Genomic DNA, 20,017 nt, shown 5'->3' with positions numbered 1-20,017 from the left:
AGATTCCTCTTTATCCCTTCAGGAAGCTTTTCTAAAAGTCCAGATAAGTTGCTGGCTACCCTTTCCTCCATGACGTTAAATGTTAATCTTGAATTCTGATCAATGCGTTAAAAAAATTTTCTGGGAAGACGACATGATATTACTTGGGTGCTGGAACCAAGCATTCTTCTTTTCATTAAATAGGTTGACTGTTTGTAAATTTAGGGATATATCCCTTGGATTACATTGTCAATCATATTTTTAAATCTCTTTACTGCATCAACGAATCCGCAGGGAATCACTAATATTGATCATTAAAAATAAAAATGTATCAATTAATCATACTAGAAAACTGATAGGTGTCAGACGGGAAGCATCTGGAAATATACAGCTTTGTTAGCTGTTCTTTAGCAATAGGATAATATCCCAAAATTGTCCTTTTTTCTTCAGTCAATTCAGGACTATGTTAAGGGTTTTCCTGAGATTTGTTCTACAAAACCCTTTTCTTTTCCTTGATTTCAGCCCTTGTAGGAATGTTTTCTTATTATCCTGTTCTCTGGGTTTGAATTGGAGCTTTTATCTGCTCTTTTTAGGGTTTGCTCTGGATGGAGAGCTCCATATTCCCTGAAAGGATTCCTTTGCCTTCCAGTGTTAGAAAACCCTCTTTTATGAATTATCTTGATTGATGTGTGAATGGTGCTGCTTTTTCCCAGGCATCATATACTCCTTTCATGGGGCATTATAAATTAATAATATTTTTTATCTTGGGTAGATTTTTTAATAATTTCAGCAATTGTTTTATTTCTGAAATTTTTTTCACCTGATTTGTCCACATGCTTAGCTGGCTGAACTCTGATGGTTTTGCTTGTTGTGTTGATTTCATTGTCTCAATGGCCTTCTTAAGAGATTGGATCTGTGTCCTTATTGCTGGCAATGCTGCATTTTTCGAGTTCTTGCTCATATTTTTGAATTTCTGATCTAATGCGTTGTAGACGAACTCCATTCTCTTGTTAATGTATCTGCAATAACATTTTTGTCACCCTTAATATATTCAATTTTTATTGGATATTGGTAACAAAAATAATTGCCATCTTACCAATCGCCCATGATTATAATCAACTTTAAATTATATATGTATGAAACCTGTTAGGTAACTGAATCTGTCATTAATGTAAATTCTCTGGGTAGTAAATCAATTTCCATTTCTTAAGAGATTTAATTGCTGCTAGAGTTTCCTTTTCATGAGTGGTTATATCTCTGTTCTATTGAAGTAAAAGTCCTTGAAAATATCTGCAAAGTAATTCCTTTAGGGAATATTTAGAATCTAGTGATTCTTTTCTTGTTCCAAACTTTTTATAGCTTTCTTAGCTTTTAGACAACCTGACCAGGTTATGTTGAAGCATCTGTTTTCTACTATTAAATAGTCATTTCTTCTGGAATATAAAGTTCTGGAAGTTTTTTCGCATAATTCTTTAATTCTTTGAATTTGCATATTATCTTTTTCATCCCATTTTCCATTCTTTTTTAGTAGTTATTTTTGGAAATAAGCTTTAGTGTATTCTGTTATATTCTTTAAAAATCATTGATCAGAAATATAATTTATACATCCTAAAAATCTTTGTAATTGTTTCCTATCTTCTATTTTATTAGGAAATAAATTTACCTTTTCTAGAACATTTGGTTGAAAGTTTTAGCTTTCCTTGGTGGATAGAATTAATCCAAGAAACTCTATTTTTATTTTGCTATTCTTGCTTTCTTTTTGCTAAGAACTAATCATTTTTCTTTACATCTTTCTAAAACTATTAATAATTTTTGAGATGATCTTCTTTAATCCTGTTTTGTAAAAACTAGTATATCATCAATGTACACTAAAACAAATTCATTTAACTTTTTAGTTTTCTTCCATAAATCTTTGATAAATACCTAGGGCTTGTTTTAATTCGAATGGTAATACATTCCATTCATAGAGCAACACACTTGTTGATTCTTTTGTTGGGCAAGTAAAAGCAGTTAATTTCTTTGTTTCTTCGTCTAAAGAAGTTGCAATATTCTAATTTTGCATCAAGAGATGAAAACCAAGTTGCTCCTTTGATTTTTCTAAAATAGAATCTTTTCTTGGAAGTTTATGAGCATCACCAATAGTTGCTTCATTCATCTTCTTATAGTTAATAACCATTCTTCGTTTTCCCTTTTTAATTTCATTATTGTTTTCGACATAAAAGGCTGGAGCCGCATGAGGACTTTTACTTAATCTTATAATTCCTTTTTCTAAAAGATCTCTACATTCTAATGAGAACTCTTCTCTATCTCTTACGGAATAAGAAATTTTATTTGGAACATTTATCTCTTTTGTAGGATCTTTTAATTTAATGTTTACTAATTCGTTATTGTATTTTTAATATATAAGGATTTTCAGCACAGATTCATCCAAAAATTCTTCTATCTTTATTTCAAGATTATTTTTAGAATTTTTATCTGAAGTATAAATTTAAATACATGTCTCTAATATAGAAAATATCTTAAATTAGAATCTTATCTATAGTAGTAGTTGGTATTTTTATGCGTTTTGATTTTTGATTTATTGAAGAATCGTGTGGCGCTTTTAAAACTATATATGTTAATTCTTGAATGAATGGATGATATAGCCTTAAAAAGTTATTTCCTATGATAAAATCCATTCCAGAATTTAACATATATATAGATGGAACAATGAACTATAATTTTGAATAAAAATTTCAGCCATCTCTGCTTTTTGGTCAATTTTATGTATTGATTTGTCAGCTATTCTAACTCTTAATGGTTTCTTTAATTTTTTCCAATCAAGTTTATATTTGAACTAGCAAAGTATTGTGTTGCTCCAGAATCTATGAAAGATTTATAAACTTTCTGTTATTTTATAGTAATAAATGTGCATTATTACTCAATCTCTGAGTCTATTTCTGAGACATATTCAAAAATATAGTCTAATTATCATCAGATTCCTCTAATGGTTCCATGAAACAAGACTTAGCAATTTCTATTTGTTTAGGAGATCCTTTTTATCCTTCTTTTTTGGACATTCATTTGCATAGTGTCCTTCTTCTTGCAATACCAACACTTACAATTTTCTTTTTTATTTGAGTAATAGTTATTTTTTTGTCTTTTATTTTTATTGTTATTTTCTTTCCTAAATACCTTTTTTTTCTCGAGTTTGGATAGTATTTTCTTTTCTAAATTGATATTTTCTTTTTCTTTGAAGGTTTTTATTAAGACCATATTTTTGAGGTATCTCTTCATTATCCTGACAGCAAATTCTAATTATATTTGCAAATCTTTTTTGAGTCGCTTCTTGCATACAACGTTCTTTTATTTCCTCTCTTATTGCAGAGGTTGCTCCACCAAAATTATTTTCAATTGTCCCTCTATTTATTCTCTTATAAATCTTCCCATTATAAATTCATTAGCAGGATATGGAAGTTTTGTTATATACATACTAAGATAATGATTTTTATCTTCTTCTTTTAATTTGTAATAATGTATTCTGTATTCACATATATAAGACTCCACATTACATAAATCATATATCTGAATATTAGCTAAATGATTTTTTGCTTCTTGATATTCTTTATTATAGACTTCTTGTCTATGATCTATAATATTTTTTCCAAAAAATTCTTTATATAGAATCATCATTATATATAATATCTTATCATAAGCTGTTGTTTTTACTGTTAATTCTTCTATTATTTGGTTTTCTATTGATGTCATATAATCTCTTATAGTTCCTTTAGTATGAAACCCTATGTAATTCCAAATGTCTCTTCCAGATAATTCACTAAGTTTTGGATTGGTAAAGGCTTCTAATAAGAAGGAATTTAACCAGTTTTCGAAAATTTCTTTTTCATTCTTTTTACAGTCTAGATCGAGCATTCTATCTCCTTTCATTTTCTGGATTTAGGAACATATTTTGATGGTATTTTTGTATATTTTGAATCTTTACTTATAAACCCTTTTTTAAAAGCATAATTATCAAAACCTGTTTCCCATTTAAATTGAGATTGATTATTCTTAGATGTTCCAGCTTCATTTTTTACTTGTATTGGAATTGCTGGTTCTTCGTCACTAGAATAATCTAGGATGTGTTCTTCATTTTCTATATTTTCAAAATTTACTAATTCTTCTTCTATTTAAAATCCCTGTTCCATAATATTATTTTCTTGAGCCATTTTTAATTGTTTAAAAAACATTGTAACTTCTTCTAATTTTTTTCAATATTCATAATTTTAGTGGTGGTTTTACTTTTAAATCTGTTATGTTGATTATATTTTGAAATTTTTCTTCTTTGGGATTCTCTTTTTCCTTATTTCTTTGAAATTTTATGGATACTAATATTTCTTCAAGCATGTCTACTATAGAATTTAATTGTGGGTTAAAGGTATGATAAAGATGTGGTGAATCATCTCCATGGTAACATTTTTTAAAATTCCGTGTGAAAAATAAGTTTTTTCGAGTTTTTGAAGTCCTTCGATAAAACTTATAGTAAAATAGAGATTTTGAGAAAAATCATTTTGTATTGATTTTAAGAATTCGGTGTCATTACAGTTAACACTAGTTAAAATCATTAATTTTTTGATCTATTAATTTTGATAACTTAATTATTTTTTCTCTTAAATCTTCTAATTTACTTTTTTCTATTAGGTGACGCTTTTCTTTGTGAAGAGTTACGATTTTAAATAAAAAATGTGACTTTAAAATATGTGGTTTGAGTTTTACCATGTAATCACATCTTTAAAATTTACTGTGTACCTATATTTCTCTATTAATGATATATGGGTCGTTGCAGCCGCAGAGCTGCAAAAAGCAGCTTGGGTTTGGCAAAAATGTGACCTGCATTTTGTAGGTTCAGGAACGCTGATACGATGACACGTGGCTTATTGCATGCATGCAGGAGATAAGGCCAACCATGCTTTGACTGCTTTTTTGTAGCTTTTTCTACAAAACATGACCTGCGTTTTGCAGGTGCTGGCATGCAGGTGACAGCATTTTTGGGAGACGCAAGTTGCGATTTTAGGAGAGTGACACATGTCACGATGGACAGAATTGGAGACACGGTTCCAACTTATAGAGATAGAGATAGTTGAGATAGAGAAGAGAGTAGAAATTAGAAAAGAGAGTTCAGTTCATTAACGAGGTTTGTAAACTAACATTATTATAATGGTTCGTGATTTTGCCAAATATTTGAAAAAAAAAAAACACAATTTATTTGTTAAGGCTAGAGGCTTAGCCTCCTGAACTTGGAAAGCTATTGTCAAAACGGCTCAAACCTTTAAGGAGGGGTTTGTGACTTTGTGTGGGGTGTAGGAGATTTAACCGGTCCCTTTTGGTTTTACAAATGGATGCAACCAGGGATGGCTATGGAAAGAATGCATATTAGAGATTTTTTTTGTTTTCCACGGTATCCCCTAACTCGACAGGTCAAGAACTAATCCGTCGCGATACTTTCGAACTCCCAACACTTGCTTAAGCAGACTAGTGAACTAACCACTAGACCAACCCACCTTGGTTATAAACATTTTAGAGATTGACTTCCGTAATTGTGACTTATAATAATCAGTGGCACTTAAAACCAAGTTATTTCTTCTATTCCTGAACCTCTCAAGCTTGAAATTCTTAGCATAACCCAATGTGTTTCATTAATGGAAAAGCACGGGGTGGAAATGGGAAAAGGCAGAATCAGAGGATTACTCAACCAAGAGGGGATATGATTGGCTTCTAACTCGCAGTGTGGCATTGGATCACTCCCCTATCGAGAAATGATTCCAGCTAGTATTTGGTGTCTTGATGAATAGAAACTACCAGGTATTCAACAATTCAACCAATTCTGCTGCTAAGGTAGCGTGCTGAGCTCAATTGCTAATGGAAGACCTGAAATCGACCCTCAATTCGATTTTCAATTTGAACTTCTATCCTCTCCTTGCCTCTTGAACTTGCCCAAATACTAGCTTTTCCAAGCTGAACTGTGATGGAAGCATCTTCCCAGAACGCATAGAGCATATTATGGTTTGTTCTACGTGACTACCATGGTAATTGGATTCATGGTTGTTCCGGGAAAGTGTCGGGCACAAGCGTTCTTCGTGATGAATTCTGCAGCATTTGGCAGGGGGTTGTCTATGACTTTGGAGGCTGATATCCTAAATTCCTGCTCCTGATTTGTGAGACTGACTTTAGAAGCCTTTGGATTGGTATCCCCATTGGAGAATCCATCATGAGCATGCTGAAGCTAACTTAATCCTGCATATTTTCGAGCTGAAGCAGGTGCAGAGGTGGTCGATGCAGTTTGAACTGATTGGATGGCAAAGAAAGGGACCAGAGAAGACTCGGCCTCTTCGTGTTGGTTGCAGAAGGATATGCCTCAGTAGCCTTGACCTGAGCTTGTTCCTGTTTTCTTTTCTTTTTTTTTTTTTCTTTCTTTTACCCTCACCAAAACGAAATCTACACATCAAGTTAAGAGAAAATTGGGAAGCATTAATCCTTGAAAAGACATAGACTACTTTGGAGTATTTTTATTACAAGTATTCCCATGTAAGCATTGGTTAAGCATTTTACTATCACTCAGACTATGCAAGACAAAATTGAACTAAGTATACACACTAGACTCGAATTAGATGATTATCCAGTAACATCTACAATTTGATGATTATCAACTCAAAATGAATAATCCTTCAAATCAGATTTTGAGTCACCCAGTTCCATGTCTGCCAAGCACTCTTCCTCGGTAAGGGGTGGGAGTTGCCTCGTCTTGCGCTTCATATTGTGCTTGTGCCACTCACTCTTGTGGTGTTCCCTGTACTGTTTAGAGTCCTCAAAAGAAACATTGCATGTGCTGCACTTGTTTGCCTTTTGTTGTTGCATCTCAGGAGGCAGCCTACTCGTAGATGAAATTGTCTGCTTTTGAAGTTTATCATTCAATTCAAGAACAGATTCGCGAGTTTCTTTGGTCATCGGTGGAGGCATATCCTCATAATCATCAGTGTATTGTTCTACCTGGGTATCCCCATCCACATAAAGAGAGTGTGCAAGAACCTCAAATCTTCCATGCATGTTGTTCACAACGAAGTCATGACAACCCTTATATAGACCTGGTTCCAATTCAAAGATCTGCAACCCAATCAGAAACCATATCAATTTTCCTCCACATTTTAGCATATTCAAGATTAACCATATACACAACGGAAAAGGAAATTTCTAACTACACAAGTTCTAAACAGATTGAACGTTGCTAAAAACCAATAAATAACATGGCCAATATCCAACAAAATCAGGTAATGGCAACAACTGAATTGGTCGTTACTTCTTGATGTATATTAATGCTACTATGCTAGATTATAGGTACAAACTTCAACAAGTAAAAATAAATGCAAGAAAATAAATCTCTCTTATAATGCCAGTTCTGTGCCATGTGTTGTCACTGCCAAGTGTTAGAGCACATTTGTTTGTGATTTTAGCACCAAAAGGAGTACTGGTTTTTCACTCTCTCTCTCTCTTCAATACTTCTGAAATTTCTAGTGTTGTCTATATCTGATTTTCTAGAAACAGAAAATAATTATCTTTTTGTCTTTCAGGAAAGCATTCTCCCAAAATTTGAAACAGTAGAACTGAGAGAAATTGATTTCTAAAGCTTGGAAACCACTAACTTCTAATATATCTTATAAATTTTATGAGTCATTCCAAATCAGTCCCCCAAGGAACTTTTAGTCAGACACTTTAATCCTGATCAAATGTTAATCACCAAATCAGTCTCTGACCTTTTATTTTGTTAGACTAACCAATCCTCATGTCAAATTTTGGTAAAAATTAGAGAAATCAAATCTTATCTTTATTTGATAAAGATATAACAATACCTAAAAATTTTTAAAAATCTCAATCAGTCCCTCCATATAGGCGAACAAACTAATGTGGGACTATTTTATGATTAAAATTTGTTGATAACTAAAAATTTCTAAGAGACCGATTTGGGGTAGTACTCTTAAAAATACCTACATTTTTAAATGCCAAATGCCAAATGATTCAGTTTCTGCTTTTAAATAAGTACTCCTCAACAACATTAACAAAACTTGACCCTTAATCTCCTCATCCTCCTCATTTACACGCCTCTGTTTCCCCTTACCCTTCAATGTTAAATGCCAAACCTTCGTACCACAAAGCTAGTCCAAGGACCACAGAGCAAAACTCACATATATCAATGCTTGAATAGCACTAGCACGGGACAAAAAATTTTTGGACATGGCACAAATCTATTCATAATGATTAGCTATTTTTAAGCCCCTTCCAGAAAATACATGGAGCAGCATTTCTAATTAGCATTTCCGAAAAATATTTAAGATTTCTACTTTCACTACACATACACAAATTACATAGACTAGCAAAGGAAATGAATAAGAACTAAACTAACTAGGGCTCACAAGACGAGATTTTAAGAATCAGACACAAATCTCAATGGTACAAGGATAACATTCATCTTTAGATTTTAAATGGCTTTCCAATCAAAATGAAGAAAAATATATAATAAATAATTAAATGGTGTGGCCAGTTATTGGAGACATGTGCCGCACAATTTTGTTAGTATACATATTCAACAAGCGATGAACACACAGATATAGACATATAGTGATAGAGTGTCAAGTTGATCTGTTCATGTTTTATTATTATTATTAATTTAGGGGGGATAAAAAGAAGAATTTCATGATGGGGACATGGATAATACAGGATTGAAATATGAGTTCCCCTTGGCAACAGCAAAGGGGAAGAAAACTATAAGACACAGCTTTCCAATCTCTCAACATATCTGACAGTTAGATGGAAACTTTATTCAATGCCATTCCATTCATCACATACCATCATAACAATCTTATCCAAACATAGGTTTTATTTCAAGATATACTTTGCCAAGACTAACCAAGCATAAAAACAAATGGTACAAAATTGATAAAGGAATTGAAACACATACCAAACTTGTTTGTAAGAATTGAAGGATAAATAAAGACTTACAACAGATAGCTGACCAGAAGATCCTTCTTTAGAGATAATGGTAGACTTCCACTCATTCAACTTTTCTAAAAGGGCAGGCACTTCCTCCTCAGGAGCAGCAACTCGGATTCTTAACGGACATCGTTTTATAGGGTAATGCTTTTGAAGCTCCTGAATCAGCTCCAAAGCCTGTATAAACAACAGGTTCCACTTTTCACTAATTACCATAATTATAAAACAGAACCAGTTAAAAAGTGAAGATGTTGAATGAAAAGTGATGCAAAAGACCCGACCTGCTTCTTGGAACTGCTATTTGGATCAACAGCAAAATGAATGTCCCTCATCAGGCGCTCAATCATGCTAATAGTGTAAGGGCGCTGCGTCTCAGGATTGTATGTCTTCTGCATCACAATGGTGGCAATATCCCTGAACTGACTCGACAGCAAGGATTCCCTTTCTTTCCCGGCAACCTGAAGTTCCCCTTTCTTCAAAACCTGCAACAAAAACACAGCATTTTATTAATCAATCATCCACCAAACATTTTTTCCTTGATTATTATCATCATCATCATCATTTTTCTTTTATCTGACCTCTAAGCATATCTTGGTCTGATCATCGGTCCCAAAAGCAGCAATCAAATCCTTTGACTTGGCAAGAACACCTTTGGAAACATTGGAATAAACAGTATGTGACTGCAACACTTCATCCAGGTCCTTCTCCCTGTTATTGAAAAACAAATGTAAAATGTCATCTGTTTTCATCATTATTAATTTTCTGTTTCCAAAATTAATCATACAATTTTTGCATAATTTTCAACTTCTTACTAAATTCGGTGTTACAAACCAAGAAGAATAATTTCAGTGTCTCATGCAGAAGATCCTGAAACCAAAACACACCGACGTGTTCATGGTTTTAATCAGCAGAATTAAGAGGATTTGGCTTCAAAAGTGAGGATATTTGTGGAACTCAAAATGAAAGCTACTGATCTAAAGGTGACTCGCCCCTCACTTTCTCTATTTGCAAAACTCCTTCCTTCCAGGTTCAGTTTGGATATTGCTTGAGACAGAAACCGAGACACATAAACTTACTTGGTATGGAGTGAACAGAGACACACAAATTTTTTGTATTTCCTAACAGAGAGGACTAGAAATACCCAAACGTAGCCTTACAAAACCAAACCCGTATTCGGACTACATCTTGAGTGCCACTACAGTTTCATTACATTTTCCATATTTTCAGATTGCAACCGCAATTTAAAAGCATAGGAAGAAGTAAAATAGGTAGAAGGATCGCTTACACGCCGGAACGCCAAGCGAGGACAGTATTGGGGTAGCAGGCGATCTCAAAGCGCATGCCATGCTTCTTGAGTCGCACGACGGCCACGTTGGTCAGCCTCTTCTGCCCTATCGGCTGCACCAGCGTCCGCGACATCTCTCCAATACAATATGTATCTGTCTACTTATCTTTGACTATCACTTCCAACTTCGTTGCTTGTTCTGTAAAGACCGAATTGATAATCAGAAGAATCAGTTAGAAATGATAATCAGAATAATATAATATATGTTTACGAGTGCAAAAACGGTTCTAGGGTTCAAGAACTGGGGAGATGATGGCGGGGGCGTTACCTCGACGTAAGCCTGCGTCGGCGGAGGAAGGAAATGGAGGCTGCGGCGTGAAGAAGAATCGAAGAGAAACGATAATCGGCGGCGGCAAGAAGCTTGTATCGATGGCGGAGGTGGTGGCAGGAGATGAAGGGCGGGGCGGTGGTGGCAAGCTGGTAGGAGCTGGAAGAGAAGACAGCGGTGTTGTGTTGATTTTTGAAAGAGAAGGTATAGTGTGGGTTGGGGAGAATTTTCCGAGAGAAATAAATTTTAGAATAAATACCAAATTGGTCATAACGAAGTTACTTTAGTTTTATTCAAGACACTTTAGTTTTTAACAATTATTTTTATTTCTTAAAAATTAATTTCGTATCCTTCGATTCGATTGTAATAGACTAATAGGTCATCAAAATACAAAATAAATGAAAAAAAAAATTATTCCAGATGTCCCATAAAAATCAGTGATACTTTTCATTAGAAAAATTACATTGTTCGTTCTTATTATTCATAAGTTTTCTTTAGATGAGTTTTTAAAAAAAATAATTTTTTAGTTTTTTTTATTTAAGAAAATAAAAATAAATTTATATTTAAATATTTTATGTAAAAAATTTTTTATCTATTAATTATATTTAAATATAATAATATAAAGATATTATTTATTTATTTATTTTATGAAAAATATGTTTTGTTTAAAAATATCTTTTTAAAAAAGATATAAATTATAATTTTTAAAAAAAAATTTTTAATTTTTTTCTATTTTTACTTTTACTACCAGAAAATTTGTCAAACACTTTTGTTCTGGTTAGGATGCTCTCCGTGCTATAGGTCGGCTCCTTGCTATTCTGTGAGCTTTTGAAGCCTTTTGTCTAGTAGGGAAGTAACTTCTTGAATTCGGACCCAAATATGGTATTTGCAAAAAGAATTCTGACACTCAAGTCAGCCTCTTATCCTCGGCTGGGTCTTTTATTTATAGTCGCTGCAGGTAAATTATTCGTTGGTGACTTTCGATATATCAGGTGCCAAGATCTTAGGAAGTACGAGATATGTGGAAGAAGTTTATTGTAGTCAACAGTTATCCTTTTTGAATTCGATTAGTTCCTCAGAGGTATAACGCGATTTCACCGACGTATTAGAGGTACGGTACATAGCCTCTAAGCTTGACTTGCCAAATTTGCGTTTAGCAAGTTGAGCTTTTGTCGTGCAGTTATACCTCAGCTGGATACGAATATGTTAACCCCCGAACTCAACGCACGTCGTCCTTCATCAAGCTTGGGTTTTGATAAAACAGTGAAATAATAATTATAAAAATAATAAAAAATAATAACAATTAATAATAATGACAATAAATGGTAACTTTGTAGGTTTTGTTGTAATAAATTTGTGTTTGTTTCTCTAGAAAATATCTATACCGTTCATTTATGATGGGAAGTGAACAGTTTCACTGGATCAGCCACTTAGTGGGGGTGTAGTGGCCTTTATTATCGTCTTTGTCTTGGAAAGAGACACAATTTGTCACACTAATCTTCTTGTGCAGGTGTTGAAAAGGACATGTCGTCAAAAGGTTAATGTCTCTTTTTTTTCTCCTTGTCTTTTAGTTTCAAAGAGAGAAAGAAAAAGTAGTTGAGATAAAAAGGGAGAACCCTTATAACCGGGTGCATGTTGATATGAAGCACTATGCCTTTTCATATTATGACGCTGAGTCTTTGCAAGAGCTCAAAACTTTGAAAAGTTGGTTAAAGACAATGTTGGTATTGGTGTTAAAATACTCCCCAGTAGTAGTGAAGAGAGGGTTTGCGAGAAAAGAGGAAACTGGGCGTATTTTTATATATACGCCCTGTTTGGCAGAACTTCATTTGAGGTTCTTTTTTACTGAGTTTGAATGCAGGGTTTTGACTCAATTGAGCTGCGCACCTTCGCAGTTACATCCAAATTCGTGGGCATTTTTATGAGCTTTTGAATTCTTGATGATTTTTTTAGATTTTCTCGCGTCTCAAAGCATTTTCTTTTCTTTGTTCCAGTCTAAAGGAGTGCGAAAAGGTTTATGGATTAACCTTCGTAGCTTCTCTGGTTATTCCTCGTTTTTGTTATATAAATCTTCCTTCAAAAGTTTTAAATCTATGTTTGTAAAGATTTGGTCATCAGAGACCGAATACCTTTTCTATTTGGATGGTGAGTTGATAGAGAAATTTTTGTTGTATTGGTGCCCGGAGCCAATGCAAGTTCTTGAGGCTTTGGAGAGAAATGAGGAAGAAAATCTCTTTTTAGATTTCTTGATAGAGTGCTTTGCGGCTGGTGAACTGTTATCAATTTCTGAAATGTTGAAATTTGAGAAGGAAAATGATAAAGAGGGGTTGAAGGATGGTTGGCCTATTAATTAAATGAACAGCTAAACCAATAGCGAAATTCCAAAATTTTTTTGGCAAGGATGGTTGAAATATTAATTCTCTTGCAATGTTAAGAATATGTTGGTGTTTCTGCTCAACAACACTATTTGTTGAAGTGTCGCAACACATGATATTTGATGCATTATACCCTGTGAATTATAAAAAATATCAAGTTTAAACTCAGGACCATTGCCAATTCAGATAATCTTTACTTAAGAATTAAAATGAGTTTTCACATATGCAACAAAATTTTGAACCAAACTGTTGGCTTCTGATTTTTTAATTTTATGAAATAAATCCATACAAATTTGATTTTATCATCTATTACAGTTAAAAAATATTTATACTCTTGTAGAAAAATAAGTGACATTGGCTCTCCAGATATCGATATGTATTAAATCAAAATTGTTTCACTAAGGGTATATGGTAATCGTTTTTGCTTGGTATAATAGCAAAAGTCACATGATTTATAGCAAGTAGATATAGAAAATTATGCACACAAGGATATATTTGTTTGATTACATCAAATTTGCTTTGTGGTACATGAGCCAAACTGAAATGCCATAAATTTTCAATAGAAAAATATGAAATTTGTGTAACCAAATTTTCTGCCCTAAGATTAGAAGAAAGTAAAATCTTGTCATTATGACTTTGCATATCTAAAATCCTATTACTCCTATTGTATGTTGTATTTTCCATGTTATCCTTATGTGCTAACTCTAATGCAGGAAAATTTATCATGTATAATCCATGTTTTGCTCTAGCTGTGACAATCATCTTTAAAGAGGTCTGATTCTGTATCTCACAAAGTTTGTCAGTAAAAACACATTCATAATACAGGCCTTTTATAAATTTTAGAAATAGATAAAAGATTGAAGTTGAAACTTGGTATATACAGCACGTCCATAAGATAGAATGTAGTTAAAAATACCACAATTTCACTTATAGTTGCAGTTGTGTGTGTTCTATCTGGTAATTTTACCAGAATTGACTTAATATGTCTAAAATTTATAAAAAAAAATGCAATGAGTGTGATACATGATCAACAGCTCCTGTATCAAGCACCCAAGAATTTGAGAAAAAAGTTTTTATTAACAATAATCGTGCAATATGAGAGCTCATGCAAAGTATATAAGTTTCTAAAGGTATACCTCAATTTTCTGCATTTATTGACTGACATCTCTCACACTTGCTCCTTGAGAAGACTTTGCACACTCCTGTCGAAGAAAGATAAACATTGCATCTCTCAAACTCTGATTGAATTGGGATCGACCATCGGCTTCCTTGTCCTGCTTGACATTGTTGGTACTAATCTCTTTAATTTCAGCAGCAAGAGATTTTTGAATGCTTACTCTAAAACTATTTGTTTACACGGTAGTGATATTCTTTGTTTCTCTTTTCATCTTCGGATTCCTATCTAATGATCCGGGACGTAATCCAGGACGTGAAGAATAAAAAAAATATTTTGAGTTTTCTATGTTTTCCTTGTTTGTGCTAGATTTTGAAAAACTTTTAGGATTTTATCTATTTTACATCTTTAACTGGTAACTATCAAAATCAAACATAGAAAATTCAAAAGAAAAAAATACTAACTCACGGGCGGAAACGGAAAGAGAGGGATTCGAACCCTCGGTACAAAAATTCGTACAACGGATTAGCAATCCGACGCTTTAGTCCACTCAGCCATCTCTCCCCAATTGCGATATCTATATATATTGTTTATGTTAGATTGCATAACCAAACAAAGTAGGGGTTGAAAAAAGACTTTTTTGTTTAGATCTTATATATTCTTTTTCTATTTATAATAGATTGAATCGGAGTTAGTACTCTAGTTTGTACCATCCAAACAATTCAATTGTTTAACGTACTGCCTCCATTGCAATGGTTGAATTTTTCAACTTCAACCAAATGATTCAAAAAATTAATAGAATTAAATTATCAATTTGTATGAAATCTTTTCTTTTTAGTTGGATGAAATCTTTCGAAAGTCTTGAATTTGTCTATAATTATAGACAATACCGCCTATATTTTCTATGGGATTCGAACCTGAACTTTATTTACGATTTGGTTCTTCTATATCATCGGCACCTATTGCTCATATTTCATGGGCGAGCATACAATTTATACCTAGTATTTTTTTTTTACTATTTTGACATCTAGGATTAACATATATTACTGTCAAGGTCAAGAATTACTTTTTTATTTAGATTAGATATATTTTTTTTATTAAAAAAAAGGATAAGAGATTGGGAAAAACCAAGGATTGGGTTGCGCCATACATATGAAAGAGTATATAATAATGATGTATTTGGCAAATCAAATACTATCGTTTAATAACAAACTATTCGGATTGATTGATAATATTAGTTGATCATTTTTTGAAAGATTCTTGTGAAGTGAAAGGTTTCGTTAACTACTAAGTATAGTAGTGTCGAGTAGATCTGGTTGTTGCGATAATTCTTAATTCATGAGTTGTAGGGAGGGATTTATGTCACCACAAACAGAGACTAAAGCAAGTGTTGGGTTCAAAGCTGGTGTTAAAGATTATAAATTGACTTATTATACTCCTGAGTATGAAACGAAAGATACTGATATCTTGGCAGCATTCCGAGTAACTCCTCAACCTGGAGTTCCTCCGGAAGAAGCGGGTGCCGCGGTAGCTGCCGAATCTTCTACTGGTACATGGACAACTGTTTGGACCGATGGGCTTACCAGTCTTGATCGTTACAAAGGACGATGCTACAACATCGAGCCGGTTGCTGGCGAAGAAAATCAATATATTGCCTATGTAGCTTATCCTTTAGACCTTTTTGAGGAAGGTTCTGTTACTAACATGTTTACTTCCATTGTAGGTAATGTATTTGGGTTCAAGGCCCTTCGCGCCCTACGTCTGGAAGATTTGCGAATCCCTATCTCTTATATTAAAACTTTCCAAGGTCCGCCTCATGGCATCCAAGTTGAAAGAGATAAATTAAACAAGTATGGTCGCCCCCTATTGGGATGTACTATTAAACCAAAATTGGGGTTATCCGCGAAGAATTACGGTAGAGCAGTTTATGAATGTCTTCGCGGTGGACTTGATTTTACCAAAGATGATGAAAATGTGAATTCTCAACCATTTATGCGTTGGAGAGACCGTTTCTTATTTTGTGCCGAAGCAATTTTTAAATCCCAGGCCGAAACTGGTGAAATCAAAGGGCATTACTTGAACGCTACTGCAGGTACATGCGAAGAAATGATAAAAAGAGCTGTATTTGCTAGAGAATTGGGCGCTCCTATCGTAATGCACGATTACTTAACAGGGGGATTCACTGCAAATACTAGTTTGGCTCATTATTGCCGGGATAATGGACTACTTCTTCATATCCATCGTGCAATGCACGCAGTTATCGATAGACAGAAGAATCATGGTATGCACTTTCGTGTACTAGCTAAAGCGTTACGTTTGTCTGGTGGAGATCATATTCACGCCGGTACCGTAGTAGGTAAACTTGAAGGGGAAAGAGATATTACTTTAGGTTTTGTTGATTTATTACGTGATGATTTTATTGAAAAAGATCGAAGCCGTGGGATTTATTTCACTCAGGATTGGGTTTCTCTACCAGGTGTTCTTCCCGTTGCTTCAGGGGGTATTCACGTTTGGCATATGCCTGCTCTGACCGAGATCTTTGGAGATGATTCCGTACTCCAATTCGGTGGTGGAACCTTAGGGCATCCTTGGGGAAATGCACCAGGTGCCGTAGCTAATCGAGTAGCTCTCGAAGCATGTGTACAGGCTCGGAATGAGGGTCGTGATCTTGCTCGTGAGGGTAATGAAATCATCCGTGAGGCGAGCAAATGGAGTCCTGAATTAGCTGCTGCTTGTGAAGTATGGAAGGCGATCAATTTGAATTCCCAGCAATGGATACTTTGTAATCCGGTGGTTACTGTTCGTTCTAGATAATTGCAATTAAACTCGGCTCAATCTTCAAAAAAGGATTGAGCCGAAGACAAAGATACTTAATTTATTGCATAAACATAATATATCTTATTTTTCTTTTTTATTATATCCATAAAGTTCTATATTCTAATCGATTAGATATATCTTATCTATTAGATATATATTAGAGTCTAGAAATGTAGAGTATATAAATAAATGGATATGGAATAGTTAAATTGGAGTATTTCAATAAAGAGAAATAGAAAAAATTGAATTAATAATTTAATAATTTTTCTAAAAAATTAGAAAGAATATTGACAAATATCAACTAGAATATATTTATTTATATAATAATAATAAAAACAAATTACTAAAAATATAATCAAATTCGATTTATATTAATATTTCATTTTTTTTTTCGAATTTGAATTCATTTGTTTTTCACGATTCTATGTTTTCAACACTAATATTGACAACAGTATTGAAAACAAATATAATCCGATCGTGAAGAAATCGATCGATTTCTTCACGTTACAGAGGCAATTTTTAGCAAATAGTGAGTTCGTTAAACTTTCTGTGATACAAACATGAAGTTCCTTTTTTATTTTATTTTTATTCAAGGGTAAATAAATAAAAAAAGAATTAATTTAATTTGAATAAAGGATACCACTCTTGACAAAGAAAAGGTTGGTCCATCTTTTTTTTATTTACGCATCCTATTTTTCCTATTTTTTTTGAAGGGGGGAGGGGGTTGCTAACTCAATGGTAGAGTACTCGGCTTTTAAGTGCGACTCCATTTTTTACACATTTTTATGAAGCAATTGTTTCGTCCATAACCTCGGTAGGGTTTGTAAGACCACGACTGATCCAGAAAGGAATGAATGGAAAAAGCCGCATGTCGTATCAATAGCGAATTCTAAAAGGATCTCATTCTTATTGGATCGGACCATTTTTTTGTTTGAATTCGTGAACAAAATCAGTTGGGTTTAAGTAATAAAGGGATAGAACTTGGCAACTCCAATTATAGAGAAACAAAAAGCAACGAGCTTTCATTCTTTTTAATCGAATGATTACCCCATCTAATTGGACGTTAAAAATATATTAGTGCTTGATGCGGGAAAAGCTTTTCCCATGAATGGATTATTTATTTTTGTTATGAGTCCTAATTATTAGCTATTCTCCATTACGGGGTGGCGATCAATGTGTAGAAGAAAGAGTATATTGATAAAGATATTCTTTTTTCCAAAATCAAAAGAGTGATTAGGCTGATAAAATAAAGGATTTCTAACTAGCTTGTTATCCTCGAACAATTAGGTGGAAAAAGCAAGTGGAGAGAATCCGTTCATCATTTTTTGGTATCTATTCATAATTCGTTTTAATTCGAATATCTAGAAATACCCCGTTTTGACTGTATCGCACTATGTATTGGATTTCCAATCCAATAAATCTTTGATCCCTTTGACAAAATGAAATTTGAAAAATGAAAGAATATCAAAGATATTTAGAACTAGATAGATCTCGTCAACAGAACTTCCTATACCCACTTATTTTTCGGGAGTATATTTATGGACTCGCCTCTGGTCATGATTTTAATAGAAATCGATATATTTTGTCGGAAAATGTGGATTATGATAAGAAATCTAGCTTACTAATTGTAAAACGGTTAATTACTCGAATATATCAACAGAATCATTTGATTCTTAAATACGATTAGCCATAACTCTGTTGTTAGTCTCTTGTGGCCATTTCTGCCTCTATAGATGAGGTAAAAATCCATGTTTATGGTAACAAGTATCCACAAGATGTCCTACCTTATGACAATGAGAACAGGTCTTAGATTCTAAATTTCTTCTTCTTCTTCTTCCACCTTTACCTCCTCAGGTTCTTCGTCCTTTTCCTCTAGAAACACTGTTTGAATTATTGTTGAAATTATGAATTGAATTAGCCAAAGCCATAAAGTTCTGAGTCTCCAAATCTAATCCATTAAGCTGTCTCTCTTGCTGAGTTAGCAGAGAAAAAATTTCATTGATGTTTGCAAGCGGCTTCATCCGCATGATTTGAGATCTCACACTCCCATATTGTCCATTCCATCCTATTAGAAATTTTACTGTATAAATTTTATCTCGATAATCTCTCATAGTTTCTAAGCCACACTCAGATTTTTCATAGCATTTCTTGCATTGAGAAAATGGTTTAAAGCTGTCAATGTCTTTTTTCCCAAATAACCATCAACTTGGTGAAATAATTTGCTATGCTTAGATTTCCGTGTTTCATGGTATACAGCTATTCTTCTAATTCAGCAATTCTGTATCTGTCTCATTGTCTCCATGATAATACATGTGCTTCAAATCAAGCCATAAATCTACAGGAATTTCATTCCAAGCAACACTCTGTGCAATCTTAGCACTCAATGAAAGATTTAACCAAAAAACAACATAAATATTACATTTATCCCATGCTACATATGCAGGATCATTTTTATCTGGTTTCACAATGGTTCCATCAACAAAGTCCATCTTATTCTTTGATTTTAGCGCCAATTTCATAGCTCTTGACCAGGAGTTGTAGTTCTTAGCATTCAGCATAATTGAGACAATAAAAACTCTAGGATTCTCATCTGAATGTAGAAAGTAAACACTTGCTGGATCCGCAAGTAAATTGGTACTCAATTTCGCGCTTTGTTGCTGCAAATTTGAGAGTTGGCTTAGAATGCGAGCCAAATTTCGAAGCTCACCAACTGAAAGCTCCTAGTTCTCATGTGACCCGTGATTCTCCTAGACATTAGGTCGGAAGGACTGTCAACTATTGATACTAATTCAATGCTCTATTTGTATCCAAGAACTTCACCTCTTTCATGATAGACGATTCTCCACGCTCACCGCACCATGAAGAAATCGTGGTCTGAATATGATTTTAGTAAAGAAAATAAGATTGAAGTTGAAAAAAAAAAAGACTAAGAGAAAGGAGATTTGTCATATGAACAAATACAAAATTTAACTCAATATGATAAATAAATGAACTATGATGACGAGGTAATCAGTATTGCTAGATTTGACCTCTAGTCAAAACAAAATTTTCTATCATTATAATTAAAGTTAAAAAAATGAATGCTATCCAAAAATTATTTA

General features: G+C 33.5%; 1 protein-coding gene and 1 non-coding gene across 2 annotated transcripts; both read right to left on the bottom strand.

Annotated features, from left to right (window-relative positions):
• Positions 1–6,462: 6,462 nt before the first annotated feature.
• On the bottom strand, positions 6,463–10,890 carry LOC112789852 (uncharacterized). Its single transcript, XM_025831946.3, has 6 exons — positions 10,611–10,890; positions 10,283–10,481; positions 9,576–9,705; positions 9,279–9,479; positions 9,007–9,174; positions 6,463–7,116 (listed from the first exon to the last, which is right to left on the bottom strand). The coding sequence occupies exons 2-6, from the start codon at positions 10,414–10,416 to the stop codon at positions 6,664–6,666; spliced, it is 1,086 nt and encodes a 361-aa protein (XP_025687731.1). The 5' UTR covers positions 10,417–10,481; positions 10,611–10,890; the 3' UTR covers positions 6,463–6,663.
• A 3,686-nt stretch (positions 10,891–14,576) lies between these two features.
• Positions 14,577–14,663, bottom strand: TRNAS-GCU (transfer RNA serine (anticodon GCU)). The gene has a single exon. It is a non-coding gene; the product is annotated as a tRNA-Ser (tRNA).
• Between the last annotated feature and the right edge of the window lie 5,354 nt (positions 14,664–20,017).

The sequence above is a fragment of the Arachis hypogaea genome, chromosome 1 (genome assembly GCF_003086295.3).
Source record: "Arachis hypogaea cultivar Tifrunner chromosome 1, arahy.Tifrunner.gnm2.J5K5, whole genome shotgun sequence".
In the NCBI taxonomy this organism is placed as follows: domain Eukaryota; kingdom Viridiplantae; phylum Streptophyta; class Magnoliopsida; order Fabales; family Fabaceae; genus Arachis; species Arachis hypogaea.
Note: the sequence above shows the minus strand (reverse complement) of the source record. Positions and strands in the feature narration are given on the sequence as shown.